The sequence below is a fragment of the Chiloscyllium punctatum genome, chromosome 48 (genome assembly GCF_047496795.1).
Source record: "Chiloscyllium punctatum isolate Juve2018m chromosome 48, sChiPun1.3, whole genome shotgun sequence".
Classification (NCBI taxonomy): Eukaryota; Metazoa; Chordata; class Chondrichthyes; order Orectolobiformes; family Hemiscylliidae; genus Chiloscyllium; species Chiloscyllium punctatum.
The window spans coordinates 23,102,594-23,122,872 of NC_092786.1; the positions used below are offsets into that span (position 1 = coordinate 23,102,594).

General features: G+C 38.4%; 1 protein-coding gene across 1 annotated transcript in view; it reads right to left on the reverse strand.

Annotated features, from left to right (window-relative positions):
* abhd17c (abhydrolase domain containing 17C, depalmitoylase) overlaps nucleotides 1–20,279 on the reverse strand; it is a 72,880-nt gene that overhangs the window by 20,500 nt on the left and 32,101 nt on the right. The window contains exon 2 of the mRNA XM_072564820.1: nucleotides 13,342–13,521. Coding sequence (XP_072420921.1) covers nucleotides 13,342–13,521 — 180 coding nt within the window. The remainder of the gene's footprint in view (nucleotides 1–13,341; nucleotides 13,522–20,279) is intronic.

A 20,279-nucleotide genomic window follows, 5' to 3' on the forward strand; every position in this document is an offset into this window, starting at 1 on the left:
TGTACCAACCTCCACCACTTCCTCTGGCAGCTCATTCCATACACATACCACTCTCTGTGAAAAAGTTGCACCAAAGGTCTCTTTTATATCTTTCCCTTCTCACCCTAAATCTACGCCCTCTAGTTCTGGATTCCCCGACCCCAGGGAAAAGACTTTGTCTATTTATCCTATCCATGCCCCTCAATTTTGTAAACCTCTATTTGGTCACCCCTCAGCCTCCGACGCTCCAGGGAAAACAGCCCCAGCCTGTTCAGCCTCTCCCTGTAGCTCAAATCCTCCAACCCTGGCAACATCCTTGTAAATCTTTTGTGAACCCTTTCAAGTTTTACAACATCTTTCCAATAGGAACGAGACCAGAATTGCACACAATATTCCAACAGTGGCCTAACCAATGTCCTGTACAGCCGCAACATGACTTCCCAACTTCTGTACTCAATACGCTGACCAATAAAGGAAAGCATACCAAACGCCTTCTTCACTATCATATCTACCTGCAACTCGACTTTCAAGGAGCTATGAACCTGCACTCCAAGGTCTCTTTGTTCAGCAACACTCCCGAGGACCTTACCATTAAGTGTATAAGTCCTGCGAAGATTTGCTTTCCCAAAATGCAGCACCTCACATTTATCTGAATTAAACTCCATCCGCCACTTCTCAGCCCATTGGCCCATCTGGTCAAGAATATTGAAGGTTTAAAGAGTGTCTCTGGTAAAATCATTCACTGAGATACTAAGAGACAAAATAAATTAAGGTTATTTCTCATACCACACAAGATAATTTGGGAAACTGACTGTGTTCAGTTTGCACGTTCTCCCAGTGTCTGCGTGGGTTTCCTCCGGGTGCTCCGGTTTCCTCCCACAGTCCAAAAATGTGCAGGTTAGGTGAATTGGCTATGCTATAATTGCCCATAGTGTAAATGTAGGGGAATGGGTCTGGGTGGGTTGTGCTTCGGCGTGTCGGTGTGGACTTGTTGGGCCGAAGGGTCTGTTTCCACACTGTAAGTAATCTAATCTAATCTAATCTAATTTTATCTGTAAGGGATAGATATAAATGCAATTTGGCCAGTAAGGTAGAAACAAATCTTAAGATCAATGAAGAGACAGCCAGTGAAGTCAGTGTCAAAGATTTTAATTATTTATGATAAATTTAGATGGTGATCATTTTCTAAAAGTAACATGATGTATGATGTGGATATAACAGACCACATGATTGTGCTGTTTATTGAGGGGTGACCTTATAGAGGTTTACAAACTGCACATGATTGTGCAGTTTCTGGAATTCATTGTATTTTATAAGTCCAAAAGAAGATAACATGGGAGGCGGTGAAGAGAGAGAGTACTGAATTTTGAATATTTTGTAAATATGCTCCAATAGAACATGACATTTTAATTGAGGCAATTTGGCTGAAACTTTTATTGTTGAAAAAAAAGTATAAAATTTGTGTACCCATGCTACATAATTAATTTTGTCCTTTTCTTTAAAAAATGAAGAGTATAATATTACCATATAAAGTAGACTTTATAAAGTTGGAGTAAGAAATTGCTCCATTAGGAATTCCAAAATTGAAGGTCAGCACATCCTGCATCTTTTTCTCCTGTTACATCACAAAGCCTACCCTATCTTTCATACTAAAGATTTGTTTCCCGAAAATATTTTTAAAGCAGCTGTAATTTTTTTTTAAATCTCATAACTCAAGCAACTGAGGTTATCAGGTGACACAGTGTGATTGACATAAGCAAGAAGTTATCTCAGTGAAACTCTCAGCTGCATCAAAAACAACAACAGTATGAAAACCCCAATAGTATTTCCATGCCAGACAGGTAGAAGAGGTTTGAGACTTATGGAAATGGGCTCCCAACTCTTTGAAAGTCCATGATGTTTTTGGAGCAACAGGTTTCATTTTGGAAGAGCCTCCCACCATTTATGTCGCACGTTTTTAGCATATTTAAATTATGCTGCCACATGCATTAGGAAGGAGAAAGTAAGGACTGCAGATATTGGAGATCAGAGTTGAGTGTGTGGTGCTGGAAAAGCTCCAATGAAGGGCTTATGTCCGAAACGTCGATTCTCCTGCTCATCGGATGCTGTCTAACCTGCTGTGCTTTTCCAGCACAACACTCTCGACATACATTTGGAAGGCTGATTTTAATAATAGTTGCCAAGCAGGTTCCCAAAGATTCAGAAAACCCAGCAATATAAAGGACACAGGGGTCTCCTGTATTGAAGGTTGCTCATTGCTGCAATTCATGTGGGAGCAAAGAGAAGCATGGTTGTTCCACCAACCAAGGAAACCTTCAACTTTCATTCTGCATTCACAGCCAATCAACTTCCATCCTCAAGAACACCCTGGCACTGATGTCTCACTCTCTCCCATCATGGCTCATTTTTTGCCATTCACCACCAACTATTCCCACCTACCTCACCCAGTTTATCGTTGTCTGTCCTATTTGGAACCATTCCTTGGGTCCCTATTTTAGATTCCTGCTGTCAGTTTTCCCTTCCACAATTTATTCAGATGTTAACCAGGGAATTTAGAAAATAAATCGAAAGTTTTCCTTTATATTAAAAAAGGCAAGGCCTCCATGTTCCTGACTTTGTTGGTTTGCCCTCATGCTGTCGTAATTCTCTGCACCAACCCCACCCCTGCATAAATACCAGACCAAAGTCTTTTTCCAAATTGCTTCTTTGGCTGCTTGGATATACAGTAAATTAGCCTTTGCATCCAAATAGGAGATACAAATGGACTGAATTTCAAAAATATTTATGGACCAAAGTGTCAGAGTGACATTTAGAGGACCTACTTATAAGTTGACATATTTGGACCCGCACTTTAAACAGATATCATAATGAAAGTAACTACTAATTCAAGTTTGAACTCCAGTCTTTAAAACAAATAGATAATAGAATTCCTTTCGCTGAAGCTGTCAAGCTATGAACAATGGCCACTTCTGACTGGAAACATTAGCTGTACTGAAGAATCTCCATTTGTGCACGGAAAATTAGAAATAGGACTTCAATACATGACATAGCCATTATTCCCAGATAGCTCTAAAAGAAAAGATAATACATATTGTAGTCAGTCACCAAGAGTAGAGGAAAGAAAGGAATGGTGTAACTTATCATTCAACAGTATGCTGTATCCACAGAGAAGGAAGAATGCATATAAAGTATACTGGACCTCTACAGAATATTTACTGATTGCTTTTATTTAAAACTGCATGCAATGGAGAAAAGAAATTATGATTATGATAGTCATGGCTAACTATGTTCTCCCTAACCGAAGGGAATAGGTCCTTCCTATCCACTTTATCTCTACTCCTGATAATTCTGTACATTTGCTTTGTTACACACTTAACTAGGTCTCCCCTCAGCTTGGTCTGTTTCAAAGAAATAAATTTATCTGATTTTTCCTCATAACTACAAATCATAAATATACTCTGTACCCTCTCCACCACAATTGTGTCCTTAGAGTGTGACAATCAGTACTACACAGGTATTCTAGATGCGACTCATGTTTTATGTACATCAGCAAAACTTCCCAGCTCTTATATTTGATATCAAGACAGATAGTTGAATACCTGCTTGACCATGTTATCTACTGGACTTGCATCACTTCGAGGAATCAATGGAGAGATTTCCAAAGTCCCTCTGTTCCTTTAAGTTAATTAAGTCTTACAAAAAGAAACTAAAAAACCTATTTTCTTTGCAGACTGTTTATTGACCATACCAATCTAGTGGTTCTCTATATTAGTGCCAGATGTTCTTCCCTTCCCCGGGTTTAAAAAAAACTTTCTTTTGTATAAAATCTGTTTAGATATTTTACAACATATTTCAATAGTAGGTGGGAATTGAACAAGGGGATTTTGGTCCAAAGGTAGGGGCACTATCACTATCATATGACCCTTAAAAGGTGAATTTTAACAGTGGGCTATATTCACACTATACATTCCTAGTATTCTACAGACCATGTAGTCACTTGCCTGGTTAGTCTTCTGCAAATGCATTAATGCATACTTCACTGAACACCAGTGTCACTGTCAAACCATCTAATTTGCCCATTGAAAGCTTCTAACAGTTTTCAGTTTTCTTCTTTGTCAACCAGAATAATTTTTTGTATCATCTACAAGTCCTTGCAGTGTGGAAGAGAGGACATTCGGCCCATCGAATTCCAACGGATCTTCTGAAGAGCATCCTGCCTAGACCTAACTCCCTACCCTATACATTATCTACGGCTAATTCCCAGTCTGCATATCTTTGGACTATGGGAGGAAGCCCACGCAGACATGGGGAGAACGTGCAAATTTCACACAGACAATTACCAGAGACTGGAATCAAACTCGGATCCTTGGCACTGAGACAGCAGTGCTTCCCACTGAGCAACTATGCCTCCCCAAATGTCTTAGTCATTCCCCCAAATTCGTGTCCAAAATAACCCCATTCAAAAAAACTTTTCGTCATGTTACCCTTTGTATATGGTGTGTCTGCACTAACTTTGGATTGCCACTTCACTTTCGATCCCATGGATTCTTCCTTTTGTGACAGTCTGTCATGAGGAGCTTTATCAACAGCCTTGCTAAAATTCATAAAATCCACGACATCAAATGCAATACCCTTATTAACTCTTCTTGTCACCTCATGAAACAATTCAACTATATCAGTCAGACATAACATATTCATAGCAAATCCAAGCTGTCTGTAATTGATTATCTGTAACTTTCTAAGTATTTATCATGTCCCTCAGTTTTTCCAATAATGCTTCCAAAGTTAGGCTGATATGTTGCAATGATCAAATCTTGATCAGATGCCAGTCAGCTGAGTGCCAGATGGAGTTTAATTTAGATAAATGAGGTGCTGCGTTTTGGAAAGACAAATCAGAGCAGGACTTACACCCTTAATGGTAAGGTCCTAGGTAGTTTTGCTAAACAACGAGACCTTGGAGTGCAGGTTCATAGTTCCTGGAAAGTGGAGTTGCAGGTAGATAGGATAGTGAAGAATGCGTTTGGTATGCTTTCCTTTATTGGACAGAGCATTGAGAAAAGAAGTTACGAGGTCATGTTGTGGCTGTACAGGACATTGGTTAGGCAACTTTTGGAATATTGTGCGCAATTCTGGTCTCCTTCCTGTAGAGAGGATGTTGCCAATGTTCGAGGCTTTGAGCTATAGGGAGAGGCTGAAATGGGCTAGGACTGTTTTCTCTAGAGCGGCAGAGGCTGAGGGGTGACCCTACAGAGGTTTACAAAATCATGAAGGGCATGGATAGGGTAAAGAAACAAAGTCTTTTCCCTAGAGCAGGGGAGTCTAAAACTAGAGGGTATAGGTTTGCGGTGAGATGGGGAAAAATTTAAAAGGGACCTAAGGGGCAACTTTTTTATGCAGAGGATGGTGCGTGTATGGAAAGAGGTACCAGAGGAAGTGGTGGAGGCTGGTACAAATACAACATTTAAAAGGCATCTGGATGGGTATATGAATAGGAACGGTTTCAAGGGATATGGGCCAAGTGGTGGCAATGGGATTAAATTAGGTTACGATAGCTGGTCGGCATGGATGAGTTGGACCGGAGGGTCTGTTCCCTGCTGTACATCTCTATGACTCTCAGTTTCTTGCTTTTGAAATACAGAGAAATAGAAAATAACAGGCAGAGCCTCTGGTAGTTCTTCTCTTACTTCCCTTGAAGTATACTTGATCTAGTACCTGGGAATTAACACATTTTCAAGTATGTTAAATCCATTAATATTTCTTCTCACTGTTAATTTCAAATAACAATTGACAGTCCTCCTCTGTATATCATCCCATTTTATTTGTGAAACAGGCATAATGTATCCATGTCACCATCCTCTGCCTTCATATATATTCTCCTTATGGTACCAAATAGACTGTTTTGGGGTTTTCCTTGATTTTACTTGCCAAATTCCTTCATCCCCAATGCTTTCTTAAAAATGATGCTTGAACTACATGTTCAAAAATGACTTTCTCATCCCTTTTTTAAAAAGAATCACCTTCTCAAAATTGAACCAAAAACCTATTTACCTTGATTTTAGAATTCCAAATTCATAAACTATCATATTACATATCAAAAATTAAGATTCAACCATTTTACCTTCAAAAACAATTTTACAGAAGCCAAACCTCAGTGAAAGGACACTGTGCTTTCACTTAGAAGTGCCTTCTTCAGTAGATACAGCTGTACTGGTTTCTTTTTGGCACACTTCTGTACTCACCTGATGCTAGTTTCTTCTTCTTGAGATCCTGAAACAAACTGCTGACACAGCTCATTTATTTCTTACAACCAATCCCTCGAACTCTTCTTCTGCAGTTTGCTTCTAGAAGTTCAGACATTCCCTCTCCTGCACTAATCATTGTTGAAGACTGCTAAGCTGCACTGCTGTTAGCTTAGGTTTTTTTCTGAAAGAAGCATGCGTATTTGGGAGGCAACAGCCTAGTGGTATTATCACTGGTCTATTAATCCAGAGACCCAGGTAATGTCCTGGGCACCCAGGTTCAAATTTAGATGGTAGAATTTGAATCCAATAAATATCAGGAATTAAAGAGACTGATGATGACCATGAGTCCATTGCTGTTTGTCGCAAAAAATCCATCTGATTCGCCAATGACATTTGGGGAAGGAAACTGCCTTCCTTACCTGGTCTGGCCTACATGTGACTCTAGACCCAGAGCAATGTGGTTGACTCTTAACTACCCTCTAGGTAATTAGGGACAGGTAATAAATGCTGGCCTACCCAGTGACACCCTCATAAGTTTTTTTAAAGTTCCCTGAAAAGAAACCTACCCACACAGGCCTTCTTGTTGGTTCTCTCTTTAAAGAACAATTTTCTTGTGTCGTAGGACCTCTTGTTGCTGTACAACTATTTTTTTTCCCCTCTTCTACTCTTGTTGCTAAACCACTGAACAAATCATTTCAACTGTTTTAAAAGCCTCATGTAAACAAATTTCAGGTGCTGTGGTGCAATTCATAGAACTAAACAATAAAATGTACATTAGGTCCTTCTCTTTTTATCCACGCTACATAGAACTACAATCAAATGTTAAGCTATACATGGCAATACCATCTTTAGGACACACAAATGATAACAAATCATGAACTTTACCGCACTCTGAATACTCACCATCTTGGACTACCCACTGACCTAAAACCGATTTACCTTCAAGTAGCTGTTTCCAGTCTACTTTAGTTAAATTATACTCCAGCTCAGTAAAAGTTATTTTTCAAATTTGTTAGCAAATTGAGAATTGTTATTCTTGGTCTCTTGCCTAGTCAACAACTAAACTAGATCTAAAAGCGTATCTCAGCTGATAGTTTTGAGAGTTAAAATTGGGCAGATGAAAGTAGGTTCAGAAACACCCCCTTTCTTGCTGGACTTGCATGTATTGGCTAAAAAGATTCTGTCTGATGCACTTTAAGAATTCTGTTGCCCCAGTGCCTTCACACCAATTCTATCCCAGTTACTAGAAGGGCAGTTGAAATCCCCCACACCACTGCCTTACTGTTTTCATACTTCTGAAAAAGGCTACACATTTGTTCGTAAGAATGCAGGAACAATAAAAAGAATAGGTCATTTTGTCCTGTCATACAATTAAATCATGCTTGATCTGTATCTTATTTTCATCAAACCACTTGGATTCTGTAACCTTTAACATCCTATCAAAAACTAACAATCTGTTTTGAAATTTAATTGGCCTAACCTCAACAACCTTTCGGGCAAAAGAAACCCATATTCCTACTTTTTATTTTTACGCACATGTTTACCAACACCTCTGAACAGCCTACGTCCTGATGGATAAGGTTATATCTTCTTGTTCTGGATTCTCCCAGAGGAATTTTTTTCTTCTCATCAACCCTCCACAACAAATCTCATTGGTGTAATATATTCTCATTACTTTATCCCTTATCGTCAAGGCCTAACCATTATAGATCCAGGCTGGCTTTCGCAATTACTCATTTGTCCAACTGTTCAGATACCATGCCCCCAGTAATAGATTGGAATAAATCCCCAATAATAGGTTTATAGACCTAGTAGTTTAACACCTTTCTTATGGTGAAATGACATTAACAATGTTTCATATCAAGGTCACTTCATGACATGCTTTGTCAAGCCAGGATTAACAATTTTCTTACCACTTCTTTTTATTACAGGGTAGAAAGTCCTCAAACTTTGTCATTGAGTTCTGCCATTACCATTTTAAAAAAAGTTATACAGAATCAAGTTAGTTCACCTGGATTTATTTTTTTCTCCAGCATATTTAGTTTCTACTGTGAAGATTAATATAAATAAATTAGTTAAGTGGCTGTCATTTTTTGGGAAAAACAGCAGTCAAAATCAGTTGATTATCTGCTGAAGAAAACAAAAGATTTATGCTTCAGAATCAATGGAAAAAAGGAACTTATACATTATATAAACTCTGGACAATTGAAGGTGATTTGCATTGCCCAGAAAAGGGAAGAAATAACATTCGTAACCAGAAAATGTTTCTTACATTCATTTGCAACAGATGCCAACAACAAAATGGTAAAGCATCTTTAGGCAATGCTACAGAATGTTCACTATGAAGAAGGTTTAGAAAGATGATATAGCTTCTGGAATTAGTACTGTGTCATCGTCCATTTGAATGTTATTTGCACCACATTTTTAAAAAGTTGTTTAAGGCAAACCACAATGAAGGACCGAAGATCACAGTAAAATAGCAACAGGGCTAAACAAAGCAGAATAGGATGTACATTTTATAAAATGTGCAAAGATAGATATTTTAATGCGAGCTTTTGTGAATGAAGTAGGAGAATAAAGGACATAAGTGAAGAGCCTCTAAACCTAATCCTCTTGGTTCGAGCTATCTAACTCATTAAACAACAGTTCACCTAAAGCAGACAGAACTGTGTTCCATGCAGGAGCTAGTTCATCAAATCTGAGCCAACAGAAACTTGCATCCCAAAATTTATCATGAGTTTTAGGAAGTTCTCACCAAAGGGAGCCTTTATTAAATGATGAACGAATAGATTAAAAAACACCTATCCAGCATTGACATTTTCGCTGCCATACAATGAGGCCAGCAGTGTCAATGAAAGAAATATAAATTGTTAGGACAACTAAAGAGGTCTGGCAGCATCTGTGGAAAGAAAGCAGGGCCAATATTTCAGGTGCAGCAAAGGAAAGGATCTTAGGAGCACTTGTCCGTGATATACAAATCTATCACACAGGTTCAGCAAGGAATCAGTCTAATATTATTTTTTTAGTTACTGATCAGAAATACAATTAGTCACATTTGCATTCCCAATTAGTCAAAAGTGGCTAGTGATCAACAGTTTTGACAATGAGCTTGTTGACTTGCTCACTGAGCTGGTTAGTTTGTTCGCAGACGTGTCGTCACCACGCTGGGTAACATAATCAGTGTGCCTCCAGTGAAGCATTGGTGTTCTGTCACACTTGCTATTTCTGACCCTGATTCTGCTGGGGTTGGTGGTGTCATTTCCAGTGTTGTTGTTGGTGAAGTTAGCCAGTCGGGTACAAGAACACCAACTAACCACCAAGAGACATGACCACCCATCACTTGTATCACTTCACACTTCAGACAATGAAGGACACCAATTTGTTTGAATCAATGCATCCATCCTAGGTCAAGCCAATTTGGTCCCCATTTGGACATGGGGTCCAAATCTACTTGTTTGTTAATTGAGTCCATGCCAAGTGCCAGGATTCTGGGAAAATTCCCAACTTCACACTTTCCAAAATTATACTCCACGTGCCAACTATCCTTAGTAGCCACACACGCAAATGACAAGCAACATGAGTTGGACTGGGACAACGCTACTATTATAGGACAAGCCAAACAGAGAACAGCCGGAGAATTCCAAGACGCATGGCACTCATCCACAGATTCTATCAACAAACAATCGACCTGGACCCAATATATCGGCCACTGCAGCGGACAGCTGGAACTGACAACCGGAAGCGGCAGAGACAAACCACTATGAGTGCCGAAAGAAACAACACAGAAGCGCTTCACAGGAGGCTCCCAAGCACTGAGGATGTCACCTAGACAGGGGATGAAATGTCTGCAACACAAATTCCCAGCTCGGCGAACAGAACCACGACAACGAGCACCCGAGCTACAAATCTTCTCTCAAACCTTGCCAACTACTTAACCTATCTCTAAACCACCTGTATCCTTCTCGTAACCTGCCTATCCACCTATTTTTGTGTCACCTTCAAATTTGGCTAAAGTACATTCACACCCTTACTCCAGTTTATTAATATATATTGTAAATAGTTGCAGTTCCAGCACAGATCGCTGTGGAACACTACCGGCCACAGGTCATGGATGTGGCTTGTCAATTGTGAAAAATCGAGTGAGATCAGCAGAAACTAGATTCTCAACATCAAGTGCAAAACATTGGATTCTGCAATGAAGTGTTGAACAATGAGACTGAACTTATGAGTGAATGGTGAACGACTATTTGCATGCAAAAACATGTCACTATTACCAAGCTTATACACTGTTTCCTTTTTTCCACCTGGTGGACAGAAACTAGGTGGTTCCAGTTAAGATAGCTCTTGACATTGAAGTCAGTGAGGGTAGCTATTGAATCCAGTTCACTACTTGCACCTCCAGGCTTTCAGCTTGAAATGCCCAGCAGCAACACCTCAGGACACGCTCCACAGACAGTGACCACCTGCACCCTCTGTCAACAGACACTGGCAGTGAACATGTACCAGACTCAACATATCCTCAAGGCACAAATCCAACATACTTACAGGATGTTTCTACACTTCAAACATTGTACATTGGGGTACACTGGTATCTTTCATTCTAAGACTGCTGCCAGGCCATGTTGAGTGCTGTTTCAGGCACCCAACTCATTGGTTCGACTAGGGTACATCTCAGGGCTGCTCACTTGCTCTCATGATGCTCACTCACTTTGCAGTTACAGTAGATATACCAGACTTGCCTTGCCTTTGTATACTTTCTCACCTCAGCTAGAGTGTAAAGTCTCGTGTCTTGCTTTGCGTTAAGTGCAGACAAAAAGACAGACAGCTTGTCATAGCTGTCAGAGTCAGCATGGGAATGGACATGCTGCTATAATGAGTTGAAAAATGTGATGCTGGAAAAACACAGCAGGCCAGGCAGCATCCGAGGAGCAGGAGAATCGACGTTTCGGGCATAAGCCCTGAAGAAGGGCTTATGCCCGAAACGTCGATTCTCCTGCTCCTCGGATGCTGCCTGGCTTGCTGTGTTTTTCCAGCATCATATTTTTCAACTCTGGTCTCCAGCATCTGCAGTCCTCACTTTCTCCATGCTGCTATAATGAACCAATTTCAATCCTGCAACATGTGACAGCAGTGTAAGCTACAAACATATTGCATGCTTTTCAACCAAATGCCCAACTCTCAAAGCATAGTATGTCAAGGGCAACATAGCAAGCAAGAATGATTCAGAGCAAGAAAGAGAGAGAGTAAGAAAGATGTGCATTTGTATTTACAAAGAAGCATCACTTGTGAAGTGCGTTTTGGTTCCCTTCCCACTCCACTGTGCACAGTGAAGTGAAACTCTTGGCTTGACCTGGCGCAGGCTGAGCTTTAAAAATGCTTCAGCACAAGGAATCCCAAGGGTCCGATGAGTGGCAATATTTCCACCTCTGACAAGAGGGAAAATAGGACAAGAGAGGAGCTATAGGACATGGTGCATAGCTAATAATGTGACGTTCGGAGAATAGTGAGAAACCTCGCTACAGTTGACAGAGAGGAACCCTCCATGAAACTGGCTAAAGTTGACAACCAGTCAATTGCTGACAAAATTCAGCCAAACATTACCAGTTCACTGGTGCCTTTAAATCAAGCAACATTTACTACCAAAAGAAAGTTTATGGCATATTCAATATAAAATATAATATTTACAAAAAGAGAGACCATTATGTGCTTGAATAGCAAATAATATTGCTTGTGTGCAAAAACTTTAACTTGGAGCTCATGGGGTTTCTCCACTATCATAATCAGTTGAACTCAAAAGGCTGCGACAGGAAAATGTCCCACAATTGCACTTTTTTTTGGAAGCACCAACATAGACGATTGATAGAATATTATCAAATCCTACAAGTAGGAACCAATTATTTCAAGGAGTTATGGTTATTTGACTATTTATATGAAAATTAAGTGAAAGAAAAAATTATCTTGTATTTATAAAGTGGCACTGATGCCTTCTGAAACAGTAATGAGTTAAATGCTGAAATATGTCATCACATTTGATACAATGACAGCTTGTCTGTGACTTTGTTTCCCAGGGTGACAGTGGTATAATATTTTGACTGATTTATGGTAAATTTGTTGCCAATAAAACACCCTAGCTACGGTCATGACACTTCAAGATTTTCCATTTCATTAAGTTTAATGGCAACCATGACCTGAATAAAACACTCAATTCTGTGTTCAAACTAACTAGCTGTTGAATGTTGTACATGATCCTCATAAATGGTTTTAAGCAGTAAAAAAATTAATTTTTGCTAATAACTAACTTCACATTAATGCTCAAAAATCCAGGTTTAGAGGGGACATAAATGCATTATTTTAAAAATTCAAACTAATTATTTCACAAAAACCTGAGCCACAAACCTTTTTGGTCAATATGGGAGAAAGAGGGAAGCTGACAAACTAGAAATGAGAACAATTTGAAATCACTGAAGTAATGGATTCCTTACAAGCGGACATGGTCTGTCAAGCTTAATTGACTCATGTCATGAAACTTGAAAGGGTTCAGAAAAGATTTACAAGGATTTTGCCAGGGTTGGAGGATTTGAGCAATGGGGAGAGGCTGAATAGGCTGGGACTGTTTTCCCCGGAGCACGAAGGCTGAGGGGTGACCCCACAGAAGTTTATAAAATCATGATGGGCATGGATAGGCTAAATAGACAAAGTCTTTTCCTTGGAGTGGGGGAATCCAGAACTAGAGGGCATAGGTTTAAGGTGAGAAGGGAAAAATATAAAAGGGACCTAAGGGGCAACTTTTTCACGCAGAGGGTGGGGCATGTATGGAATGAGCTGCCAGAGGAAGTGGTGGAGGCTGGTACAATTGCATCATTTAAAAGGCATCTGGATGGGTATATGAATAGTAAGGGTTTAGAGGGATATGGGCCAAGTGCTGGCAAATGGGACTAAATTAGGTTGGGATATCTGGTCGGCATGAACAAGTTGGACCGAAGGGTCTGTTTCCGTGCTGTACACCTCAATGACTGTGACTCTAAACGCAACTTTTCACTACTTTAATTGTTACCAACTTACATCGTGCACAAATTATAAAGTTTCACTACTTCAAGATGTCAACATCGATTACACTTACCTTGGAAATGCATCAAAACAGTAAGTTTTCCTGGTATCAGGGAACGCCACTCGCAAGCCAGACATAAGAGGGGAATGAAGAATAACAGCTGCACATTCATAGCGTGATGCAAGATCTACCGTTGGGACAGTACCAATGCTTTGACCATACAGGATGATGTTCTCTGGACTAACAGCATATCTGAAAAAAAAAACAAGACACGGGCATTTGAATAAAATAATAAAACACAACAATGCAGTTACTTAAAATACAGTGCTGAATTTCACACCACTCCTGGATGGTACTGATACATGGTTATACAGATAGTGGTCATCTTCAATGAGTTGTTCAAGTTTCTGTTTTTCCAAGTAGGAGATATTTAAAATATTACTTTTTTCTTTTAAACTGAAGGCGTAGTCTCGTTCAATTCAGGGGTCCCTCAAGTTCACACGAATAAACACCACATATATACATGTACATGTAAAATACCATTAATTTATTATTTACTCAATGTGAACTGTTAACATCTTTCAAATTGCACATGCTCAGAACATAGAGGTTTCATTCACCTTCATGTAAATATTTATTTTCAAGATTTCGTTAAGTTTTTTTGTAAATGGGTTAAGTATAATGTTGTTTCTTTAAAATTATTTAAATACTTCATGTCTGTTAAAAGTACAAATACTTTTCTTTGATGATTCAACACAAGCCATTTATTGACAATCTTGAACATCCAAGCTCATATGGAACATCAAACATCTCTATTGTGTTCTCAAAGTTACTCACATTTGAGATAACCATTATTTTTCTTTAACTCCTATTGCATAATACTTCAATGCTGTCCCCAAAACCTCAAGGTAGTTGTATATTTTAAACAGGACCAAAACAAAATTCAGTGGCAGCTGTATCTTCTCACCTTTAGTGTGCACAATCTTCGAGCCGATATTTATTAAGAAAAACTTATATGCCTTTTCAAGGGGATGGAAACGATCCCATGACATTCTGATAAACATTCAATCCTCAATGCCACTAAAAGTGGACTAACTGATTGATCATGAATGTTTGGAGTAACTTGCAGCATACAACTGATAGCGATTTCCTTTTAAAGTGACAAAACCTCAAAAGCAGATCATTTATTCTCAAGTTCTTTGTGGATTCAGAAGATACAAATGTCATTACGTGAACCCAAGTTCTTTATTACTAGAATCAACCTTACACAGAAATCCTCCCTTTCATTTGAAATGGAAAATGTGCCAATCCATGTGCTTTTCCACCAAGAGATCTCCATTCACAATTAGAGTACTCGGTGGCATTTTTAAACAAAGAAAATTATTATAACTCCACCAAACTAAGACTGACAATTTTTTATTTTAGATTGAATTTTTCACAACAAGGCTATAATGTCGACTATAAAGAATATAACTGACAATGATTTGGAGATGCCGGTATTGGACTGGGGTGTACAAAGTTTACAATCACACAATACCAGGTTATATTCCAACAGGTTTTGGAGTGCCACTCCTTCACAACCACCTGATGAAGGAGCAGCGCTCCAAAAGCTAGTGTGCTTCCAATTAAACCTGTTGGACTATAACCTGGTGTTGTGTGATTTATAGCTGGCAATGTTTTTAATTGTATCCCTGGACTAGATAAAAAGTTCTTGAACATAGGAGCTGTGCAGCAAATAGCTTTCTTAATAATCTCTGAGGAAAAGGTAAATAGTCATTTTTTCAAACCCTTGAAGACATGTGTTAAATTAATATCAATTTGTACTCAAAGAAAAACCTGGTGGAAGCCAAAGATGATTAATTTGTACCAAGAAACTGCAGCTTTCTGAACTGACATGGAGACAGCCATTTTGAGGTCAATGATAAATTAGCAGTACCATATACAAGTAGTCTCTGTATGATGTTAAGCAAGGTTCCACATGTTCAGAAATGTGTTCCAAGTTCCTCCAACTGGCCTTCAGCTTACTTTGTAATACAAGCTTGGTCTCAACTCTGCACTTAGAATTTAAACAAACATTGTATGAAAAACAGTCAGCCCCATATACTGAAGAAATTGCTACTGAATATTTCTCCTGCACTCACAAAAAACAACTGATGCAAGCAGTGAAGATAAACTGATGAAAATAAACTAGTAAGAGCCAGCTCTTGATATTTATATACAGTACACAAATATTTATATCCCAAAAGCAAAAATAATCTAAATGTTTACTTACATGACGGTGAATAGAAAGGCATAAGAAAAATGGACTGTACAGTTTAACCACTTTAGACAACTTCATTGCCAACAAAATATTGTAAAGAAACTATACAAATGAAAATTGAAGAGTGAATTTTAAGAAAATACCTTTTCCAATCATATTATTCATGGAACAAGTTCATTTGGTGCATGATTTTACACTAAAACCAAAGACAAACATTTGAAATGTGAACAAGGAATAAAACATTCCAATAGGATACAAAATGTATTTTTCAACCATGTCTCATAAATTTGGTATATCTGTCACTTCAGCAATGAATCAGAATACGAACAAAAAGCTTATGTTGAGACTTATTTAAAATTCTGTTGCTGATCTGATATTCAGTGGAAATATTTTGCCAACATGCACTGTTTGCATGGATTCCAATCCAAACCGCATTTTCCTTCAGTAAATACTGGAGGAATTGGATTAGTAGCATGCTTTATTAAATATCAAATCCAATTAATACTAAACACATTGAAGGAATCACAAACCACATTACAGCAGGTAACTTGAAGTTACACAAATGACTAAAATATCTTTAAAACAGAGTAAAATTGCAGCTTCAGAGACAGAAGACACCAAATGTGTTGCAATGGAGTAACTGAGGAAGGCAGTAGCATAGTGCTGATGTCATTAGATTAGTAATGCAGAGACCCATTCAAATGTTCTGGGTACATGCATTCAAATCTCACCATGGCAAATGGTAAAATGAATTCAATAAAAATCTGAGATTAAAAAGCTGTTCTCATGGCAACTTTGCAACCATTAGTGATTGTTACAAAGTCCTTGAGGGAATAAAATATGCCACCATTAGCTGGCCTGGCTTGCATATGACTCCAGACCCACAACAATGTGGTCAACTCCTAGCCACCTCCTAGGCAATTAGGGTAGGGCAATATCAGCTTCACCAGCAATGCCCACATTTCATGAACAAAGAAAGAACAATTCATTAAGTGTATCTCTTCTTGATGCCAAAAGATATCAACTTACTCACATCTCTACTTCTGGCAGTTCAGAGATGTAGATAATTAAGTAACTAACAAGTTTTACTCAAAAAAGATAACAATCCAAAAGAATATCATTCAAATCAAATTGAGCAAAAAAAGCTACGAGAAACCCCAACAAGGTTCACAATGTATAGGGACAGTGGTGAATTCAACCTCAAAAGCACAAAATAGCATGGAAAAACAAAATAAGATCAAAGCTGGGTGAAAAGTGAAAGGAAAGTCACCCTGATGTATATATTTGTTTCCTATACAATTTTCCTGTAGTCGAAACGGAGCTGAACATTTGAAAGTGGAGTCTTCATTCTAAGTGGAAAAATAATGCACTGCTTGGAATGTAGTAGCAGTGCAGGACAGATAAAATCTGAGTGGTGAGCTATTCAATTACACTTTGTTTCTCCCCTACTCACTGTTGCCATCTTCTAATCACAGGTTCTGTCTTTGCTGCACATCCTGAGCCAAAAAAACATGATTGGAAGGACAGCAAATCCTGAAGAAGGGGTAACTTTGAATGAAGAGCAGGAGCAATTATTTTAGCTCATCTGCTATGCAAGAGACACAGCTACATCTTTACACATCATGACAAGGCTAGGGAAAAGCTGCTAGAAACAAAACAAAAAACAACAACATTGGTGGCCAGAATCTTTTAATGAAGCTGGGACAGACAAGATCTGGTTATTAGCTGAGTTATCACTATTTTGCAGTGGCACAGCCCAGAGAGATTTTCTTTTAATGGAGATAAGAAATAGTGAACATTTGCAGAAGCAGGTTAATGAGGGGGTGAGAACTCCAGATGTGGTTCAAGGTCTGGTGTTATTCTTTATTTGATAGTCAGCTTGAAGTTTCAGCATCCATTTATATGAACTCCTCTTGTTGCAGTTAGAGCTGGTGAGAATGAGAAATGAACAAGGAACAGCAAGAAAAAGGCTGGATAGATGGAGTTGTTTCTCTTTGAGCAGAGGAGACTGAGGCAGGACATGACTGAAATGTATATAAGTATGAGGGTGCTGGGAATCTGGAACTCACTGCCTGTTAAGATGATAGAGGCAAAAATCTTCATACCATTTAAGGAATACTTAGTTGTGCACTTGCTATGCATGAAATTGAAGGTTATGGGCCAAGTGCTGGAAAAGGGAATTAGAATAGTTAGGTGGCTGTTTTTGCTTAGCACAGTCGCAATGGGCCAAATGGCCTTTCTCTGTGCTGTAGACTCCTATGACTCCATGTCTAGAAAATGCTGTTATTTAACAGATTGATGTAGGTGGATATTGTTAGCAATTAGAACCTTGATTTCTTGCAGTTGTTCTTATTTGAAAGAAGAGCAAAAGAATAAGTTCTGCATAAATCACAACACATTTCTGGTGAACATTGAAACATGAGACAGGAAAGGAAAATTATATTGGAATCATAATACTGTTCGGATCTCATTTCAACAGCAGTAACAGGCTCTTGACAGGTGTATAAATAGATTTTAAACAGTCTTAAAGAGCTTTGCAATTTCTTAAATTGCATTTTTATGGAACTTACATACAGAAAAATGGAACAGCACAGAATAGGAATTGGATAAGATTAAGAACACATTATACCTTTCTATGTGGCATCTAATTGATAGTCACCGCTTTTTCTCCACTTTTTAAGTGTATGGTGCTTTCTGGTCTCATAAACCCACTTGTATCACAAACCAGCTACCATAGAGAATTCGGAAACAGCCTGTAGCAAAGGTAAATTACTATGGTAAATTGCTAACAAATCGAACATTTTATTTTGTAGTACTCTCACTTTCAGTTGAAGATTTTTTGCTCAATTAACTGACCAATATCAATTATTCCTCTCGCCTCAACAACTAACACATGGTATTCAGTTCAGAATGTTTCCAATGGTGCATTCTGGCCCTTGGACACCACCAAAACGGACTTTTTGGTAAACTGATAGTAACATTCTGGAGTTGGTCATTCCCATTCGAGGGAAAATCGACAAAGCTTGGGTGGCTGTGGAGAAAACTGGTCGCCTCCTGTATGGGGCAGTGGTTAACCTTTCCCTTTACTTTCATTTTAAGCACCATACTAAATCAGATGGTACTAAAGTATTAATGCCTTGCAAGTCAATTAACACAACAGCTGCATGCTCTCACTTGCAAGAAACTGAAGTTTGACAGAAATCAAATCAGACATCCAAACAAAAAGAAGCTGCATATTGTTCTGTAGATCAATCCAAACGCCTGAAGCAGGATTTGGGGTAAAGCAAATTCAGATCTGTAATTCAAAGCAAGTTATACACCAATGATCTATTACAATTTAAAAACGCACAATAAAAATTTGAATCTTCAAAAACATTTCTGTAACAGTCAAACTCTCGCAGCAAGTGCTGGATTAGAAGTAATTTATCCAGAGTCAAATATCTTACAAAAGGTAAATCTACACCCTAATAGAACTCCAACATGATTTTTTTTATTCACCCACTTTTCTAAATGAACCTGTTCAGAGATATTATTACACACTTCTGGAGCAGGTGAGACTTGAACCTGCTCTCTTAGTTTAGGGGTAGGGACATTGCCACTGCACGACGAGGTCTAACTCCAACATTATTAAAGTAGTCATTGAGATCAAATAGTATTAATTACCTTCACAAAGTATTGAAAATTAAACTTGATTTAAAAGTATATAAAATGTCTGTGAGTCTACTACATCAAATGAGGCCAACGTGAATAGAACCAGCCTAAATCTGCAAAGTTTCCTTTCACTAATCATTGATTTATAAAGAAGGTACAAGTGCTCAGATCATAGACGCCAACCAGTTAAAAGTTACACAAGTGAGAAGATTGCGGGTTCAATTTTCAGGCCAGTTATTTGAGTACAGAATCTGTGTTGATGTCAGGGAGAGAGTAGTTGATCAAATATATCATTAAAATGCGATCTAACTAGCACATTCAGGTGGTAAAGATCCATGAACTAATGAAAGGAGGTGATGAAATTTCTCCAAGTATCTGCTATTCGTTATGTTGCATCTGAGGCTTCAATATATACAAATTGGCTGCTGCATTTTTCTACATTGTAACACTGGTTATAGTTGACAAGTTTAAAAAGCACAAAACTCTTTATAGTCTTCAATACTTGGGAGTTTTTTTCTCATTCCAATCCAAGAATTTTCCTAAATAGGTGAGCACAAAACACAAGAAACAATGAATAGACACTATGCTGGGTTCCAAAGTGATTCTGTTAAGCTCCTGATCACATTGCAATTGTACCTTAAAAGGTAGCTACCATGAACACAGGATCATTGATTTCAACCTGATTTGTAAAGCACTCCTTCAAAAGTATCACACATAGCACAGCAGCAAAGGAAAGACTGGTAAAAAGAGGACACATATTTAGGATATCTGGTAAAAGAAATAGAGGTCAAACAAAGAAAAGCTAGTTATTTCCTGAGTGGATGAAGGAACATTCCATAATAATTTTTAAAGTGAATTGGATATATATATTTGAACAGGGATTTTTTTTCCCCCAGGGTAAGAGTAGGGAATAGGACTATCTAATAGTTCTTTGACAGAGCTTGCGCAAAGATGATAGGCAGAATGTACGCGCTGTGTCATTATATAGTTCCAAGCATTTTGTGTTAAAACATTTGGCTATAATAATTTTTAGCTACAAACGTGCAAGGAGATAATAATAGCCAGTATGTCACCCATTTATTCAAATGAAAGTAATATC